We start from the raw sequence: 18,995 nt of genomic DNA on the forward strand, positions 1-18,995 counted from the left end.
GCGTTGGAAAGACATTGACAAACGGTGAAGATGACGCGGGGACTGGAAAGATGAAAAGACTCAAAGCTACGAGATAAGGAAGGTGGTAAGGATGGTCATCCTGGAGAATAAAGGACGTTGTCATTTTACAGATGAGGAAACTGAGGCCCATCGAGGTTAAGGGCTGTTATGTGGAAGGTGGATTAGACTTAATTCTGTTTATTCTTGGAGGGTGGAACAATGAATAATGGATGGAATGGTAAAAGAATAAGAATAATAATATTTTTAAGGTACCATAAAGTTTTCAAACCACTTTACAAATATCATTTCATGTTATTCTCACAGCAGCCTGGGGAGGTAGGTGCTGTTTTTATCATTTTACAAATGAGGAAACTGAGGCACAACATGGTTAGGTGATTTGTGTCTAGAGTCACATGGCAAGTGAGTAAGTATGTGAGGCCAGAGTTGACCTCAGATCTTCCTGACCCTCACCCCTGTGCTCTAACCCCCATGCCACCTTGTCCGCTGGGATAGAATCTCCAAAGAGGCCCATTTCAGGTCAATACAAGGAAAACCTTTTTTAATCATTTTACTGTTCAATCTTTTTCAGTCGTATCTGACTCTTTGTGACTCTATTTGAGGTTTTCTTGGCAAAGATACTTGAGTGATTTGCCATTTTCTTTTCCTGAGGCAAACAGGGTCAAATGACTTGCCTAGGGTCAACCAGCCAGCAAATACTGAGGCCGTACTTGAACTCAGTCTTTTTAATTCTAGACTTGGTACTTTATTTACTGTGCCTCTTAGCTGCCCTTGAAATACAGAGGATTATAAAGAAATTCAATTATATTAAGATGTAGTTATCAAATATTTTTAAAAATTCATTGACTTTTAGTAAGAACCCCTGACTTTGGTGCAGGTCTAATTCTTTGGCCGCAGCAGCCTTGAAAAAATACAAGATTACAAAATGAATCTCAGTGCTTTGTGGCGTGCTTCTGCTGTGACTGTGACAGAGTAGCAGGAACGATGGGGAAAGGGTACTAAGTTTTTAGACAGTCTAGAAAAATATAATACAGGGGTTTTTAACCTTTTTGTGTGTGATTTGAACCCCTGTGGCACTCTGAGAAAGCCCATGGATCCCTTTACAGAATGGTTTTTTAGAAAAATAGAGACGATTGCAGAGGAAGTCCATTATATATGTTTTTAAATGATATTTCCCCCCAGTTACATGTAAAAACAATTTTTAACATTTTTTTTTTTAAGTTTTGAGTTTCAAATTCTATCCCTCTCTCCCACCCATTCCACCCTCTGTTCTCTTCATGGTAAGCAATTTGATAAAAGTTATACATATGTAGTCATGTAAAACATCTCCATAGTTGTCACTTTGTGCAGGAAAACTAGCAATAAAGGCAGACAGTATGTTTGGTCTGTATTCAGACAGCATCCATTCTTTCTTTGGAGGCAGATAGCGTGTTTCATCATGAGTCCTTTGAAACTGTCTTGGATCTGGATTGCTGAGAAGAGCTAAGTCACTCATAGTTTTTCATTGTACAGTACTTCTGTTATTGTGTACAATGTTCTGTTTCGTTCACTTTGCATCAGTTCATGTAAGACTTTCTAGGTTTTTCTGAAATCATCCTGCTTATTATTACTTCTAGCACAATAATATTCCCTTACAATCATATATCACAACTTAATTCCCCAATTGATGGACACCTCAGTTTCTAATTCTTATCCACCACAAAAAGAGCTGCTATAAATATTTTTACATATGGGTACGTATTTGTACATATGGGTCCTTTTTCCTTTTTTATGATCTCTTTGGGATCCAGACCCAGTAGTGGTATCACTGGATCAAAGGGTATGCATAGTTTGTTTACCTTTTGGGCATAGTTCCATATTGCTCTCCAGAATGGTTGTATCAGTTCACAACTCTACTAACAGTACATTAGTATCCCATTGGAAATCAAATTATTTTGAAATAGTTATCAGCATTTTTTTTTAAAGTTCAGGACTCCAGGTTAAGGATTACTTCTCTAAAATTATAGGTTGGAGAGAAGGTACTCCTCTGTTGGTAGAGAGGGTGTTTCCTTATCCTGGAGTTTCCCTGTAACAAGGAATTAACAGGGACCATTCCGTATCCCTATACTCTGCATATGCTGTCTGTCCTGATAGAGTATAAGCTACTTGAGGACAGGACTATTTCATTTTTTTTTTCTGTTTCCCCAGTACCTAGCCTAGTCTTAGGCACATATGGTGCTTAATCATGCTTATTGATTGATTAGCTGATATTACTTCTTGGTATGGGTAGCTGGCACATTTGACTCAAATTTCTTATTTCTTGACTTTTCACAAACAGTGAATCATTTGATCCAGCAGAAAGGTACAAAATGGACCACAAGAGGAGAGGTATAGCTTTGATCTTCAATCATGAGCGGTTCTACTGGAAGTTGACTTTGCAAGAAAGGCGTGGCACCAGGGCGGACAGAAACAACCTTAACCGAAGGTAATCTCTCATCTGTCAGAAACAAGTTGGCACGTTGGAATGAATGTCTTATAAAATTTTTAAGTGGTAATCAGATAGTGAGTCAGGAGAGAAGATGGCTCTTTTTGGTGACTAAAGATCATGGAATCATAGATTTCAAGGTGGAAGAGAGCTTAAGGTCATTTAATCTAACCCCCTCAATATTACAGAGAAGGAAATTGAAGCATGAGGAGACTCATGGATTTGTCCAAGGTCACCCAGATCCTGCAGGGGCAGGCTTTGTACTTGGACCTTTATGAGCCTCAATTTGGGAAAAATTCCTTAAGCATCTATTCAGTAAGTAATAAGTTGGCTTCAGAGTGATCAATTTTTCAACCAAAGCAATTCTAAGACCATTTAGATAGATGGAAGGGGGAGGAGGAGGGTCAAACAATGTCAGTTGAAGGGGCGAGTGCCTTTAACACCCGAATTACAGATCTTTGAAATATTGAGTTTATTATTTATCAATTGTTTCTACAGTGTTAGTGTTAATGTTAGAATTGTTTTCCTTTCCTGGTTCTTCCTACTTCGCTCTTCATCAGTTCATACAAGTCTTTCCAGGTTTCTCTGAAACTGCCCTTTTTCACAGCACAATAATATTCTATTACATCACATGCCATAATCATTCGGCCATAGCGCCCCCTTGTCTTCCAGGTTTTCTCCACTACAAGAAGAGTTGCTACTTATATTTTTGTATCTATATTTTCCCCTTTCTTTGATCAGCTTGGGGTTTCAGGCTTTATTGTGGTTTCTGAGTCAGAAAGGATCCTCGGTTTCGTAGCTTTGTGAGCATAGTTCCCAAATACTTTCCAGAATGATGACCATTTCACAGCTCCACCAAGTCCACAGCCCCTCCAATATTAATCATTCTTTCTTTTTTGTCAGCTTGATCAATCTGATGGATGTGAGCTTTAATGTGCATCATTAACATTTTCTTAAGTCTAGACCAGGGGTGGGGAATCTGCCATCATAAGGCCACATGGGGCCTTCTAATCCTTAGGATTTGTTCTGTGAGCTTTGAATTCAGTCAAAGAGCAGTCCTTGAGGACCTAGAGGGCCACACCCCTGGTTAGATTAACCAAGTCCATTAACACTGGGCTCAGACATCATTTTCTGTGGGAGACTTTTTCTACTTCCCTTCTGTTAGTAGCTTCCCTCTATTGTCACCTTGGATCGACTTCCTCTGCACCTTAGCTGTCCTGCTATGTGCACATGTGGTCTTCCCCCAGTAGAATGAAAACTCCTGGAAGGCAGGGGCTGTTTGGTTTTCGAATCTTTGCATCCTCAGTCTCTGGCACATAGTAGGTGCTAAATAAGTGTTTGTTGATTGATGGAGATGTGTGATGGAAACATTCTCTATCTCAGGTAGACTAGTGTAGCAGTTTCTTTATATATAATACAATTATATATGTGTATGTATGTATGTGTGTGTAAATATTTATACAATATATTTATATATACATCTTGTATAAGTATGTATAAATATATGTATATGTTGTATACAGTATAGATAATTATTTGTATATATTATGTGATCATATAAATATATATTTTATATATTATAAATAATGTAATATTTATCATGCTATATTTTATATGTACTATATAATACTCTGTATGCTATATTACATTTTATATATTCTATATACTACATCGTTATACTTTATATATACTACGTTATGCTTTATACTATTATTATACGTGATTATACTTCATATTATGTATACTGTATATTATAGGTACAGAGATGTGCATATAGATTTATATCCTCAGTGTTTTAGAATATGTCTTTAGAAATACTTCAGAATGTAAGCTCATTTTGAGTAGGGATTTTTTATTGTTTGTATTTATATCCCCAGCAGGTAGTATAGTGCCTAACACAAGAGTATTTGCTTAACAAACACTCAGTTCATTTCCAATCCGGTAATGTTCACTAAGCGTGTGCTTTGTGCCAGGCACTGTGCTAAGCTGGGGATACAGTTAATTAAAAAAAGGCAGTCCCTGACCTCAAAGGAATTTACAATCTAAGGGGCGAAGAGAGCCACAAAAGAAGCCAAGAAGACAAGGTGGGGAGGGGACCAGACACCAGGGGAATCTCAATCTGTAGAAATGAATCTAGGCAGGGCAGGAAATGCAAAGTGGAGTGAAGTGCTGTTTCATGAATTGAGTTGTGTAATTGATAGTGACAAGGTGGTCCAAAGACAGCAGCATTCCTTCCATCTGGGGAGCTCTAGGAAGGCTGCATGGAGAAAGGGGCACCTGAGCTGTTTCTTGAAGGGTTGAGAGGACCCCAAATCAGGCCCGGGGATGGTGTATCCCAAACCAAAAAGGCAAAATTGGGAAGGACCAGATTAGAAAACAGTGGAGTGGGGGGAAGCGGGCGTGAATTGAGGCTGGAAAAGTCAGTTGGAATCTGAATCTGGAGGACATGGAAGGCATTTGGATTCCTTTGGCAAGTCTTAATGTTTCCCTTACTCTGTCCCCAGGCTTTCAAATCTGGGGTTTGAAGTGAATTGCTATGATGATCTTAAAGCTGAAGAACTGCTACAGACCATTCATACCGGTATGTGGTTTCTCTACCATATGTGTCTCTAATTATGAAGCAGCCCCATTGGGAGTTGAACCCAGGGGTGTGCTAATAAATATTTAACAACTGGATCTCCGTGGGGAAAAAATGTATATAAGACACATTTTCAAATTTAATGTTTCTCCAGTACTTTCTTAAGTCTAGGCAGTCAACAAGGCAGTAAGTCAAACCCTGATTGGTTACATTTGGCCAGTTTCCAAGATATAGATGCTCACACTGAAAATTTAACAATCAGCTCTCGTGAGCTCACCCTTGCTTTAACTCTATCTGGAAAGAACTGCTGCAAAGATAGAGGGTGAAACATGCAATGTCTAGGAACGTCACAACTTGGGAGGTTTGGAGGGAAGGAAAAAAGGATTTCTTTGGTTGCCTTTAGATACTCCCGAAGTTTTTGTATCAACAGAGCCACAGTCCCTTCACTGGTGGCTGTTTGCAGCCTTTCCACCCCTTTGCAGATGGTCCTCATTAGTCACTATGGACAAAAAAGTGCAGGATCTGGTGGCAAACCTTCTGGGGATGAAACTGTTCTAACTGAGCTGGACAACCCACAGTGTCTTTCACTAGACCCACATTTGAAGGTCCCAACTTAGTAATGCCTAAATGTTTAGAGCTGAGTTCTTGGCTCAAGGAATCTGATAGAAAAAGATTTAATGACATGAAACCACTGACTCAAAAAGCGCTACACAGGAAGATTCCATCTCAGTGAGTAACTGTAATCAGTGAGGAGACTTGCTTATAAATGGCCTAAATACCTCATTTTGAAACCTAAACATGTTCTCTGGTTTTTTTTCTAGGAGTCAGAGAACACCGTAGTCATCACTGTTATATAAATTTTATAAACCTCATCTCTTAACCCCTCCTTCTCTAGGCTATAAATACCCTACTTGGCAATAGTGATTAGAACTGAAAGGTATCTTAGAGGCCATCTGACCCAATTGTCTGATTTTATAGTTGAGAAAACAGAGGCCCAGAGAGTTTGGGTCACCTGTCTGAGGTTACATGAGTTGTACGTAACAGGGCTGGAGCTAGAACCTTGGTCCCTTTTCTCTAAATCCCTTAAATCACCATTTCAACCTACCCCATCCCTTTCAGGTTTTAGTGTGTCTTTGTTCCTCCCATCCTGCTTTCTTGTATGAGCACCATGAGAAGTCTTATTGGTTCTTGAGGCATTAGTCAAAGGGCGACTTTTGTAACAAACATCCAACTACAGAGAGTATTATAAAAGGTCTTCTTTCCAGTCCCTGCCCCATTAAATAACTCCCTGTTGGTGGTGTTGCCCAAGTGACTGAAATCATGTGGTGGTGACCCCTCTCTCCCGTTTCACTCTGGGGGTGAATTTTTTTGGCTCTGGTCAAATTCAGAGGGCATCTACAAGGTCATAGATGGATTTGTGACTGTGCCAGTGGAGAAGGAGCCTTAGCAATGAAATCGTAGTTTGATGAAGCATCAATTATGCATAGCTTATTTTCATAAGAGCATAGATTTAGAGCTGGAGTGGGCCTCCTAAGCCACCTACTACAATCCAGTTAAAGGACCCAATTCTATTTACATCAGTATGCACAGTATTTGAAAGCAGATTTGAAGATAACTGTATTTTTGCATTTCACTAAGCTGGATGATTTTTTCACCTCCTGCCACTTCATTCCAAATTCCATGGTTGACCACCATTTTCCCCTGAAGAACTGTTGATGGATGCTTGGTTTTCCCTCCTGTCTGAGTTCTTGATGATCATTCCTTGCAGTATCCGCCTCTAGCCATGTGGATGCTGACTGCTTCTTGTGCGTGTTCCTGACTCATGGTGAAGGAGATTACATCTATGCTTATGACGCCAAAATTGATATTCCGCAGCTGACCGCCCTGTTTAAAGGAGACAAATGTCAGAGCTTAGTTGGGAAGCCCAAGATATTTATCATTCAGGTAAGAATAAATGTCTTTCATTTGGAAAAATTCATGGTTCTAGTCATTTGTTTATGAAGGATTCACAACACCTTTTCTAGGTCAAGTGCCCATCTCTAGATTTTCTTTATGTCTAAATTCTAGATTTCTAAACTTCTAGAATTTCTTGGTTAGGAAGATCCCTAGTTAAACTCTGTCTGGAATCCTGGCTACCACCCCCATACCCTATGCTGTTAAGGTTTATTTTTTTTTTTTACTTCATAACTAGCACGCCCCTCCTCCCAAAAGATCCCCTTCCTTTTAAGTTTGTTTTCTTGTTACCTTTTGTTTTTATATCACTTTCTTTTCTTCATATCAATACATTCCTCTTACCCCTACCAGAAAGTCATCCCTCTGTCAAAGAATTTTTCTTAAAAGGAGGTAAAATGCAGTTTAGCAAAGCTAATGTCCGTCCAATCCAATGGTATATGCAGTATTCTGTACTTATAGACCCACACCACTGCAGCTAAGGAGAGAGCTTTATTCTGTTGTCTCTTCTTTGGATTCAAAATCTAAGCATTCTTCTTGCTTTCTTTTTTTAAATTTTTGTTATTCTGCAAACACCAGTGGACATGTACATTTTAATATACAAAAGAAAAAATGCACATGAAATTAGGAATCTGATGTGAAATAGCTTGTTTTCTTTTTTAAAAGTATAAAGAGGGCAGCTGTGTGCCCTGGTAAATAGAGCACCAGCTCTGGAGTCAGGAGGACCTGAGTTCAAATCCAACCTAAGACACTTGATACTTTATAGTTGTGTGACCTTGGGCAAGTCATTTGATCCCGATTGCCTCACCTCCCCCCTCCAAAAAAAAAAGTATATAATAAGTCCAGAACGTTCATTTCAAAGGTCCCTGTGAACCACCTTCTGTTTTTTTAGCTGTTTTTTCATGGCTCATAATTATAATAATAATTATGTAATTACACAGTGCTTAGGTTCCGTTTTTTCTCACTGTTCTCTCTGCTGATATTGAAGTTACTGTTCACATCGTTTCCCTGTTCCTGGTTACTTCTTTACATTAGAGCATAGAAACCTTGCCCTGGTTCTCTGTATTCTTCTTAGCCATCTTTTCATAATGGCACATGATATTCCTGCACATTTTTTTAGCTATTTCCCAGTAGTTGAGAGCTCCCCACCTCCCCCATTTTAACACAGAAAAACAGCAAAACAAACTCTCTGTAAGACTTTTGATATCTGTAGTCTCCCATCTCTATGTTGTCTTCCCCATTAGAATGCTTGTTTCTTGAGGATAAACACCGTATTTTTTTAGTATTTCTTTATATCCTCAGTTCTCAGCACATAGAATTCATAAAGAATTAGTAACCAGTCTTGGAAAAATATCAAGTGTTTAGTTGAACAATTTCTACAAAACAGTCGTAATGTTAATAAGAAAACAGCCCCAAAACGCTTCTGGACTCGGATCAAACATAAAGACCAATGCTGGTTGGCAAACAGTAAATGCTTAAGTAAATTTGTGTTGACCAACTCCATTGAGGAACGTGGCATGTTTCATCACTTGTTCCCTGGAAACTGGATTGACCTTTGTATTTCATCTTAGTACTGTCATTTTCATCTACGCGATGACAGTTAGTGTACAGATTGTTCTCTTGAATTCTTGCCACCTCCTTTGCAAGAGTACTTTAAGTGGTTATTAATTCATTGTGAATTCTGTCGATATCTTGGTTTTAGCAAAACAAGTGCTTAGACTTAAATTATGGGTGACTCACAAAAACTGCTCTTATACTAATTCTACCAGCCTAGTCCAAGGCTGAAGGCAAAGCAACCAAAAAGAATTACCTGGTGATTGAAACTTGATTGTTTCGGAAATGGCTGAATTAGTTGTCACATGTTTATCTTGGTTTTCTGGGCCTGTGGTCATCACAGACCCACTGGAAGAAAAGCTGACTCAGGAGCACAGACTAGTGAGTGCTTGTCTTGTTTTGCCTCTGTATATTTTTTTTTATTAGTTAAAAAAGGGTTGCCATTTTATTTTTAAAATATCTTTTATTTCATTAAATATTTTCCAATTACAGAAAAGATTTTAACATCCATTTTTTATAATTTTGAGTTTCAAATTCTCTCACCTGCTTCTGCCCCTACCCCAACAGTTTAGAAGGCAAGCAATATGATACTGATTATACCTGTGAAATCCTGCAAAACATTTCCATAGTAGCCGTGTTGCAAAAGAAACACATGTACATAACAAGGAAAATAAAGCACTCGGAGTTAATCACTTCTCTGTCTGGAGGTGGATAGATAACATGCTTTTTGTCATGTGTCCTTTGGAGGTGTCTTGGATTACTGAATTGATAATAGTAGCCAACTTTTTCACATTTGATCGTCATTACAACATTGCTGTTAGGGTGCACAATGTTCTTCTGGCTCTTGTCACGTCACTTTGCATCAGTTCATTTAAGTCTTCCCAGGTTTTTCTGAAATCATCCCCTTTGTCATTTCTTGTAGCACAATGGTATTACATCACAGTCATATACCACAACTTGTTCAGCCATTCCCCAATTGATTTGTACCTATATTTTAAACTGTTTCTTGTGGGTTAATCTGGAAAAGAGTAAGAAGGAAATAAGTCAAGCACATCTTTGTATGGTTGAAATCATATTTTGATGGAGTATTTTGTATGCATATATGACATATTATTTTGGATGGTAGAAATCATATTTTGATATGTGTACTGTATCACAGAACATATAATAGGAAACACTCCTGAAATTGTGTCCTTTTAAACACTTTGGAGAGGTTCATTAACTATTTAATCAGCCATAATTGGAACAGGCTATTAGAGGAAATTATCCTGTTTTATAAACTTGGGGATTTGTCTAAGGTTATAGAAGTAATCAGCAGAACTAATATTTGGACTCTTGACTCCATATTCACAGTCTTTCCACTGCATCAACTCTATAGCTCCCCTCTTTTTTTTATTTGACTGCAGAATAATATGAAGTTTCAACTGTTCAGCTGACAAAGTTTTCTTTCAGTTTCAAAGTGATTTTGAGTTATTTGAATAGATATTCCTTCATGACCAAATGCCTCATTCATGTATGCTTGCAAAATTTATTGTTTAGTATTAAAATTCTGAGAGTAAACCATGTTAGAATTTCAAGCATGGGGATTTTTCTCTTTTTCTTTAAGCAAGTTTTGATGTCTTGTCTTCATCATTTTAATTTTTTTAACAAACGAAGAAATCATTTCTTATACATTTACTATGTGGAAAAACATTGTGCTAAATTCTGAGGATAAAAATTGAAAAATAAGAAAATATTCACCAAATACTATAACATCTAAATCTTTTAAAAGAAAAGTTAAAGGAATTTCAGGTAGAAATAGATAGTAGTACTATGATATTGGAGGACTTTAATCTTCCCCTCTCAGAACTAGAAAAATCTCACCAAAAATAAATAAGAAAGAAGTCAAGGAAGTGAACAGAATTTTAGATAAGCTAGATATGATAGATAATATGGAGAAAATTGAATGAAAATAGAAAGGAATACATCTTTTCTCAGCAGTTTTACAAAGATTACCTTTACAAAGATTGACTGTGTGTGAGGGCATAATAATTTCACAGTTAAAAACAGAAAAGCAGAAATATTAAAAGTGTCCTTTTCAGATCATAGTTCAATCAAAATTATGTTTAATGAGGGGCCACAGAAACATAGATTAAAAACTAATTGGAGACTAAACAACCTAATCTTAAAGTCACCTCTTTGTATTTACTAGGAGAGCAGAAAAGACACTGAAGGAAACCAGCTGTTGTAGCAGGTTCTGCCAAAGTACTCATAACACAGAAAAATGGCAGATACAGAACAAATGGAGTCCTCCCAAAAAATCTTTTCTCAACACTGCTCTCAAGGAACTCACAATTATTAATATATCTCTCCTTGTACCCTCCCCACACTCTTGTCCCCAAAGACGATAAGTGAAAAATATAAGAAAGGAATATAAGAAAGGATAAAAACGAAAGGGGAAAATTCTGTCACCAAAACTAATCAGCACAAAAGTCACATTTCAGAATTCTATACCCATTGACCCTCACCTCTATAAAGAAGGGAGAGAGGTACATCTTTAAGCTAAAACTTGGTTATTTTAATTTCACAGCTTTTGATTTAAATTCTTCCACTAAAATTGTTCCACTTGTGTGTACTGTTTCCTCGATTCTAGTTGTTGCCCTTTTCATCTGTTCCTCTTATATTTCACTGTAGTCTTCTTTTTCATTATTTCTTACAGTATAATCATGTTTCATTATATTCATTTGGCCAGTCCTGTGGAAGTTTTCCTTGGCTGCAATCTGAATTTGATCAATCAAGATTTCATTGTTTGTTTTAAAAAATTCTGGCTAAGTGTGTATGTGTGAGAGAGATTTCTTACAGTCCAGTATTTAAGTGAGATAATCTGTTCTTTTGGGAGACCCAGGATCCTTAAATTATCTGGATGTTCTATCTTCAGAGTCAGTTGTTTTATCTGCTTAGGCCCCTCTTTCTAAGTTAACTGTCCCTTGCTTCTCTTCTGCCATTTTTTCCTCTGCTTTCAAATTTTGAACTTTGAAATCTATTCTCTTTCTCAGAGCTTCTGCTCCTTTGGGGAGGTTTTATTCGAAGGTGTCTTCTCTGATACTAATCTTCATTAATTCTGCATTGAGAGCTTAGATTTCTGACCTAACTTCCAGCACTCCTTCTGCAAGTTGTATTTCTCTTGGGAACTATTATTGCTGATATTTTGAGATCTCTAGGGAGTCTGTGGGATTCTTTATCACTGAGGATTTTTCATTCTTTTTCTTTTGTTAGTAACATTTGTACTAAATTCTTTTTCATATTATTCATAGTAAAATTCTTTTTCCTTTTTAATTCTTTTAAGAATTTAATTTTTTTATACATGGATTTTTTGATTAATATTTATTTTTAGAGTTTTGAGTTGCAAATTCTCTCCAGCCTCCAGCCCACCCACAAGCAACATGATAGCCATTGTACATGTGAAGTCATACAAAACATACTTAGTAATAATGCTCTTTCATTATGTTAATGCCATTTTCAAAATGCCTCCGATTCATTCTTTCTTCTGCCTTTTAGTCTCATTGATTATCTGTTTGGGAATTTCCAGACTCTTTCTCTTGGCTATTTTTTAAAATTATTTGGTCTTTTTCTTATCTTCCCCTTAGATGCTTTCTGGCCTCCGTCCTCATTTGTGGCCATCCGGCCTTTTAGTGCTGAAATACGTCCTCCTACGGACCTGTGTATTGGAGTATCTTTAGTCTCCCCTCATTGAGGAATTTGGTGGCCTAATTTCTTCCTTAGATTAAACTCTTAATGGTGAATAAACTGAAAAATGAATAAACTTTCAATCCAGAAGACTGACTCTGGACAGGTTTATCATCCCCTTTTCCTTGGTCACAGAAGCCCTTTCCTCTTTAGCAGGTTCTACCTTATTTCATCTCATATCCCACCACCCCACCCCTATCCCCATCTCTACTTGTACTTCCCTCTTCCTGTGGATGGTTTTTAGAGGGGATGGGGATAGGAGTGTGGTTAGAAGAGCCTTAGTCATGACCATGGGGAAACTAGCAACTTCCCTTGAAGTTCAAGCCTGGGAACTAATTTGCAATGACTACCCCTATGGGTGGGGTTGTCTGGAGACTAAGGATAATTGAGTTGTCGTTCAGTCCTGTCTGATATTTCCTGACCCCATTAGGGGTTTTCTTGGCAGAGATACTGGAGTGGTTTGCCATTTCCTTCTGTAGTTCATTTTATAGATGAGGAAATTGAGGCAAACAGGATTAAGTGACTTGTCCAGGGTCACACAGCTAGTAAGTGTCTGAGGCCAAATTTGAACTCAGGAAGATGTGCCTTCCAGTCTTTAGGCTTGGCACTCAATCCACTGCACCACCCAGCTACCCTAGGATAGTTGAATAGGAGTTCTAAATATTTAAAATACTTGACTTATTTCATGAGTCATCCTTCTAACTAGTGTGCTAGCTTATGGAAGAGTATGCTTGTAAAAGTTTAACAGCCAGCTCTCCAGGAAAAGAGAAGTGTGCCCAACACACTTTTAAGTTTGATATGCATTATTAGATTTGTCTTTGTCAATTCTACTTAAGTCTAGGCTGTCAACAAAACAATAATAAAGTCTTGATATGGAGCCTTTAAGGATTTTGGGGTAAAAGACTGAAACATCTGCCATTAGTCTATTTCCAAGTAGCTTCAGTACACTCGTGTGTGTGTGTGTGTGTGTGTGTGTGCGCCTTCTTATCTTTTGGATTCAGCTTTATTTGCTTGAGATTTGGCTTCTGTTTCCTTATTTTGAGTTTTTTATTTAAAAACTCAATTAAGATTAGAAAAGCTCCTCTACAATCTGGACTCCATCCCCAGAAGGACTTTTTTAGTCATTGTTTAACATTTAATGAGGAACAATTTAGTAATCATCCATTAACTTTTAAATTAAAAGGTAAGGGGAAGAGATTCGATGGGGGGTGGGGTGGAGAAAACTGATCTGACTCTTCCCTCTGATGCTGTTAGGCATGTCGGGGACACCAGCACGATGTGCCAGTCATTCCTTTGGACGTGGTTGATCATCAGACTGACAAGAGGGACGTCAATGAAACAGAAGTAGACGCTGCCTCCGTTTACACTCTCCCTGCCGGAGCCGACTTCCTCATGTGCTACTCTGTTGCAGAAGGTTTGTTAACTATTTCTAGGAGGGTTTGCTGGATCTGGTGGATAGATGTTGCTCTTAATTTTTGTCTAATTTTCCATTTTGTGTTCTTCTTAGAAACCAAGTCAAGGAGTTGTTCCTAAATTGTTCATCAAGTGTCTTTTAAGGCAGGCATTGGAATCCACAGACCAAAGTGAATACAAAGCCCCTGTCCTTAGGGAATTTCCATTTTAACTTCTGTGTATATATGAGATACACAAAGCAGACACAAGGTGACCAAAGAAGGGAGAGGGAGGGGGACATCCTAGAGGTCATAGGGTACAGATAGAGTATTTATCAAGTACACAGCTAATGTGGTTAGATCTTTGCTTTCATTTTGCCAACTGTTCAGAACTGTGTCGTCAAACTCAAATAGAAACTGAGCCCTGGAGGCAGCTAGGTGGTGCAGCCAACAGAGCACCAGCCCTGGAGTTAGGAGGACCTGAGTAGAAATCTGGGCTCAGACATTTAGTAGCTGTGTGACCCTAGGCAAGTTACTTGACCCTGATTGCCTCCCCACCAAAGAATAAATAAGGTACTCCTTCCCCAAAATTAAAAAGGAAGGAAGGAAGAGAGGCTGGATAATGAATTTAGAAAACCACACATTGATGTTATCCCTGTCGTATATATTTATTGTGCTAAACATTTCCCAGTTACAGTTTCATCGGATTTGGGTCTTAATCTGGAGTTTTGTGGTTTGACGCCTTGGGTACAGAGGAGGGTTTGGAGCATGACTGGAGCCTCAGAGACCAAATAGGAAATCTTAGCCTTTAATTAGTTAATTTAATTAATTAGTACAGCACTTGCCTAAAGTCCTACTCCAACACCTCATCCTGGTGTGATGATCCTGGGTTCTGGATGGCTGAAGAGGTTTTGAGGATGGGTTTGGTAAGAGACACCTGGCAGCTGAGGAGCAGCCTCCCTCCCTCATTTTGGAAATCCTTCACCACCAGACAGTTGGCTTACTACTAGAGGGTCTGGTTGTTTTCCAGCTACGAGGTATCACAAAGACAGCTCATGCTGCTGTGGGTGAGGACTTAGCACAGGCAACCCTCCCAAATCTAGTCATCACTTCATAAGAGCAGTGATAAATAGTACATGTGGAATTTGGCACAGAATTGAGACTAAGAAATAATCTGGAAAATCACACATGAAATCCAGTGATTACTTCTAGTTTTAAATTAAGCCAGGAAGATAAACCACTTTAGACATTAAGTCTAAAGGGTGCAAAGAGCAGTCATCCCCATACACAGGAGATACCTTTGACTGTCAGAAGATCTGTCCATTTACAACACTAAGGGTGAGGGGAGAGTCAGTCTATATTTGGACCCATGTCTGCATCTGTGCTTTCATGAGCGGCCTGCTTGCTAGTTACAGATGACAATGCCCCCTTTAGGGGCAGACTCTATATCAAGACAATGATGTTTCTCTTTGGTTCCTTTGTTCTAGAGCAGGGGATGTCATGGACTCCTTTAGCAGTCTGGTGAAAACTCTGGACCCCTTTTCGGAATATTGTTTTTAAATGCATAAAATAAATTGCATTTCAATGGAAGCCAATGATACCCAAATGGTTATGAGAATGGATATTTGTAAAAGTTCATAGATCCCAGATCAATAACCCCAGCAGTAGAAGCAGGTCATTCTTGTCTCACTTTCTATCTCTCAGCATGGCATAGTGAACAGAGAGCTGGCCACAAAGACAGGAAAACTTGGGTACCAAGGCCAGCCTCTGATGTAGGACCCTGTGCATGGTTCTTAAGTTCTCAGGGTTCTAGGCAGTTCTCTAAAATTGTAGGTTGGAGAAAATGTGCTAACCTGCACCAGGAGCAGGACTTGCCTCACTTGAACTCCTAGATCTAGACCCTCCCTATCCTTCCTACCTCAACTTTATAGTGCCCACTTGTCCACGTGCTAGCCCTGGTCATTTTTTTTAAATTAGTGAAGTAAAATGAAAGAGAATTGATGCTGAAGGACATGACTTTACGTTTACTTTGTATTTATTCTCTGTATATAGCTGTATGTATATCCTCATTATCTTCATCCCCATTAGAATGGAATCCCCTTGAAAATGGAGAATGTCCAGTTTTTTAGCTGTATCCCTAGTATCTCACACAATGCCTAGCACATCAGTGAATTCTTTTTGATTGATTGAATACAGAAAGGAGAGTCAGCAATGATTCAGTGAAAAGAGCCTGAATCTGGCATCAGAGAACTGGGTTCAAATCCTTTTCTGCTCTTTGCTACCTTCATTACGTTGGCAAATTATATCATGTCACTGGGCCTCAGTTTCCCTATAGGTAAGATAATAATAACTGCTAACATTTATGTTGTACTTACTATGTGCAATAGGGACAGGTAGATCCAGTGGATAGAGCACTGGCTCTGCTCTTGCCCAGGAACACTTGAGTCCAAATCCGAACCCAGATATTTACTAGCTGTGTCACCCTGGGCAAGTCACTTAACCTTGTTTGCCTCAGTTTCCTCCTCTGTAAAATGAGCTGAAGAAGGAAATGGCAAAGCACTCAGTGTCTCTGCCAAGAAAACCCCAAATGGAGTCACAGAGTCGGACAAGACTGAAACAACTCAATGACACCGTGTGTCGGGCATGTTACAATTATTGTCTCCTTTGATCTTCAAAACAACCCATTTTACAGTTGAGGAAACAGAGTTCAAGTGACTTGTCCAGGGTCACACAGCTAGGAATTGTTTAAGGGAGGACTTAAACTCAGGTCTTCCTGACTTTAGGATTCCTTCTCCCTTTAAATCTCATAGCTTCTATGATTCTGGTTTATTCTTCAGCACTAAAGGAAAAATCAGTCCTGTGGAGAGCCATATAAACTTGTAACAAACTAAAGCAAGGTGCTCGGTGCTGACGTCGGGGCATTTTGTGTTTCTGTATCTTTGCCAGGTTATTATTCTCATCGTGAAACAGTGAATGGTTCCTGGTACATCCAAGACTTGTGTGAGATTCTGGGAAAATATGGCTCTTCCTTAGAGTTTACAGAGCTGCTCACTCTGGTGAACAGGAAGGTCTCTCAGCGCAGTGTGGGTTTCTGCAAGGACCCTGAAGCTATTGGGAAAAAGCAAGTCCCTTGTTTTGCCTCCATGCTGACCAAAAAGCTCTTTCTCCTTCCAAAGTCTAAATAAACGTCTGGGTGGCTCCTTCAATGTAAACACACATTTTGGAGGTATGGTCTCCTCCTCACTTTTTTTTTTTTTTTTGGTACAATTATCTTGAGATGGGATCCAGTGCCTTTTAAATTTTCTAATCAGATGCCCATTTTGGTACAATTATCTTGAGATGGGATCCAGTGCCTTTTAAATTTTCTAATCAGATGCCCATTTTGGGACAGTCTTGCTGCTCAGCAGCACAGTTTTCAGTGGGGAACTATAACAGTTTTCACCCAAAGTTGCTACTTTGGTTAATCTTCGTTTTTAGAGCTTTGGTTATATTTGCTAATTAGCGTGTTGACCACATTCTCAGGGAATATCAGGGAATCACCTTCCCAAGAGTTTCTTAGTAATTGACTTTAATTTCATGAATCGGTAGTCTATCCAAAGTATCAGGTGATTCTAACTTGTTTTTGTGGCATCTTTGTTTCTTCATCGAAGTCTGTTTTCTAATATTCATTTATAGCTTTTTTAGATCTTTGAGTGAAAAATAAAAACCAGCGGGTCATTTTCCAATAACTTTTCAATTTCAAGGGAATACTTATATCTTCTCTGGAACTTTTTGTATGTTTTATAAGAAAATTAAAAAAAAACACATTCTTACTTAAATCTCCACAGTGTCTCATAAATATATAATAACCACCAATACCCTTATTCCCCCTCTCATCCCCTTCTAGCTTATCTACATGGTATCCAATAAGTGGATACCTGCCCTGTCTAAACTTAAAGCTTGTACCACCAATCCATCAGCCATCATTCACCTGGTTACATCTTCTCTTCCTTCTTACTCCTCTCCCCACCAAACCCTTCAGCTGCTCAGTGTTTCACACCTGAGACTGCATCCAGTCTAAGTCATCTACATGCCTTTGCCACCCCAGCCAAGACCCCAATCTTTTACTTTATATCATTTCTGCGGTACCCACTTTACGCCTCTTTCATCTGTGATCATATTTCAGAATAATGAGTTGGTGGTTACATAGACAAGGTATGCCTGTAAATAAGTTTTATTCTCAGATTCTAAATTGTCGATTAATCATTGACAAATTAAATGACCTATCTTGCAGATTTTCATCATTCTAAACCCCTTCCCCTTTCATAGTTGATATGCTGCATATTTTAGGTGAATCTTTGAAATTTAGTGTTACAAATTTGTAAATTTTGAAGATTCTTTTTTCCCCAGGATTTTCTTTAGATTAGACCTTTTTTAAAAAAAAAAAATTTTAGATAAATTATTATTTAGAGATCACCTATTTAGGTGGTTACACTAATACTGGTTTCATTCATAGATTATCAAGTTAATGAATATATATTTTGCTAACCATGGGGCTCTGAACCTTAAAGTGCTATGCAAAACCAGAAATCTTGTTGCCCAAAGCTAAAAATGATTCATTTTGGTTTCTTATAAGTAATTGAAAATCTGTAGTTTTCATGTCTTGTTCCAATTGCTTATTTCCTAGGATAGACTGTCCCAGATGGTATTATGGCATATACCTAATCTCAGTGAGATTCTTGTCCTCAATCTTAACTCCTCCTCTTCTCCCCCAGTCCCTGTGAAGGCACAATAAAAGTCCATTGGCCCTGTACCAAAGAGGCAACACCCCAGAATGTTCTACTTGGTGTACAGATCATGAAAAATTTCCTGGGCTTTTGGGCAGATGTTATACAATTCTGATTGTCTCAGAGACACTAAATGCTTTTTCCATTGTACTGTCATTCTATCTTAAATGTGATTCTTTTAATAATTTTTTTACAGTAATGTACCCAGAGCTCAGTTGCCATAATAAGGACTGAGCTTTGGAAGCAATATGGATGGACCTAAATTTTGTTTACACTTATTACGTTGTTTTGGTAATAATTTGGTGCTTTTGTAATAAAAAATTATGTAATCCTGTATTTATTACTTTCATTTTTACTCTATATGGTTGGCTGTGGATCCCAGCTGGGTGGAAAGAAATTCTGCTTTTTCATCCTCATCCATTTCCATGGGGTCTCGCAATCAAGCAGAATACTCTATTACCATATTCAGTGCAAGTTCCAAACTTTCAATGTCCTAGGTTAGGTAACCCTCTCAAATTCTAAGTTGGAGAAGAAGTACAATTCTGAAT

General features: G+C 38.4%; 1 protein-coding gene across 3 annotated transcripts in view; it reads left to right on the forward strand.

The window, feature by feature from the left end:
• Positions 1 to 18,783, forward strand: part of PLA2G12A (phospholipase A2 group XIIA) — a 56,729-nt gene extending 37,946 nt beyond the window's left edge. For all 3 annotated transcript variants that reach the window (XM_072623936.1, XM_072623937.1, XM_072623935.1), the window contains 5 exons: positions 2,336 to 2,482; positions 4,987 to 5,063; positions 6,829 to 7,004; positions 13,545 to 13,704; positions 16,628 to 18,783. In XM_072623936.1, coding sequence (XP_072480037.1) covers positions 2,336 to 2,482; positions 4,987 to 5,063; positions 6,829 to 7,004; positions 13,545 to 13,704; positions 16,628 to 16,866 — 799 coding nt within the window. In that variant the 3' untranslated portion in view covers positions 16,867 to 18,783. The remainder of the gene's footprint in view (positions 1 to 2,335; positions 2,483 to 4,986; positions 5,064 to 6,828; positions 7,005 to 13,544; positions 13,705 to 16,627) is intronic.
• The last annotated feature ends 212 nt before the right edge of the window (positions 18,784 to 18,995 follow it).

This window comes from Notamacropus eugenii, chromosome 7, assembly GCF_028372415.1.
Source record: "Notamacropus eugenii isolate mMacEug1 chromosome 7, mMacEug1.pri_v2, whole genome shotgun sequence".
In the NCBI taxonomy this organism is placed as follows: domain Eukaryota; kingdom Metazoa; phylum Chordata; class Mammalia; order Diprotodontia; family Macropodidae; genus Notamacropus; species Notamacropus eugenii.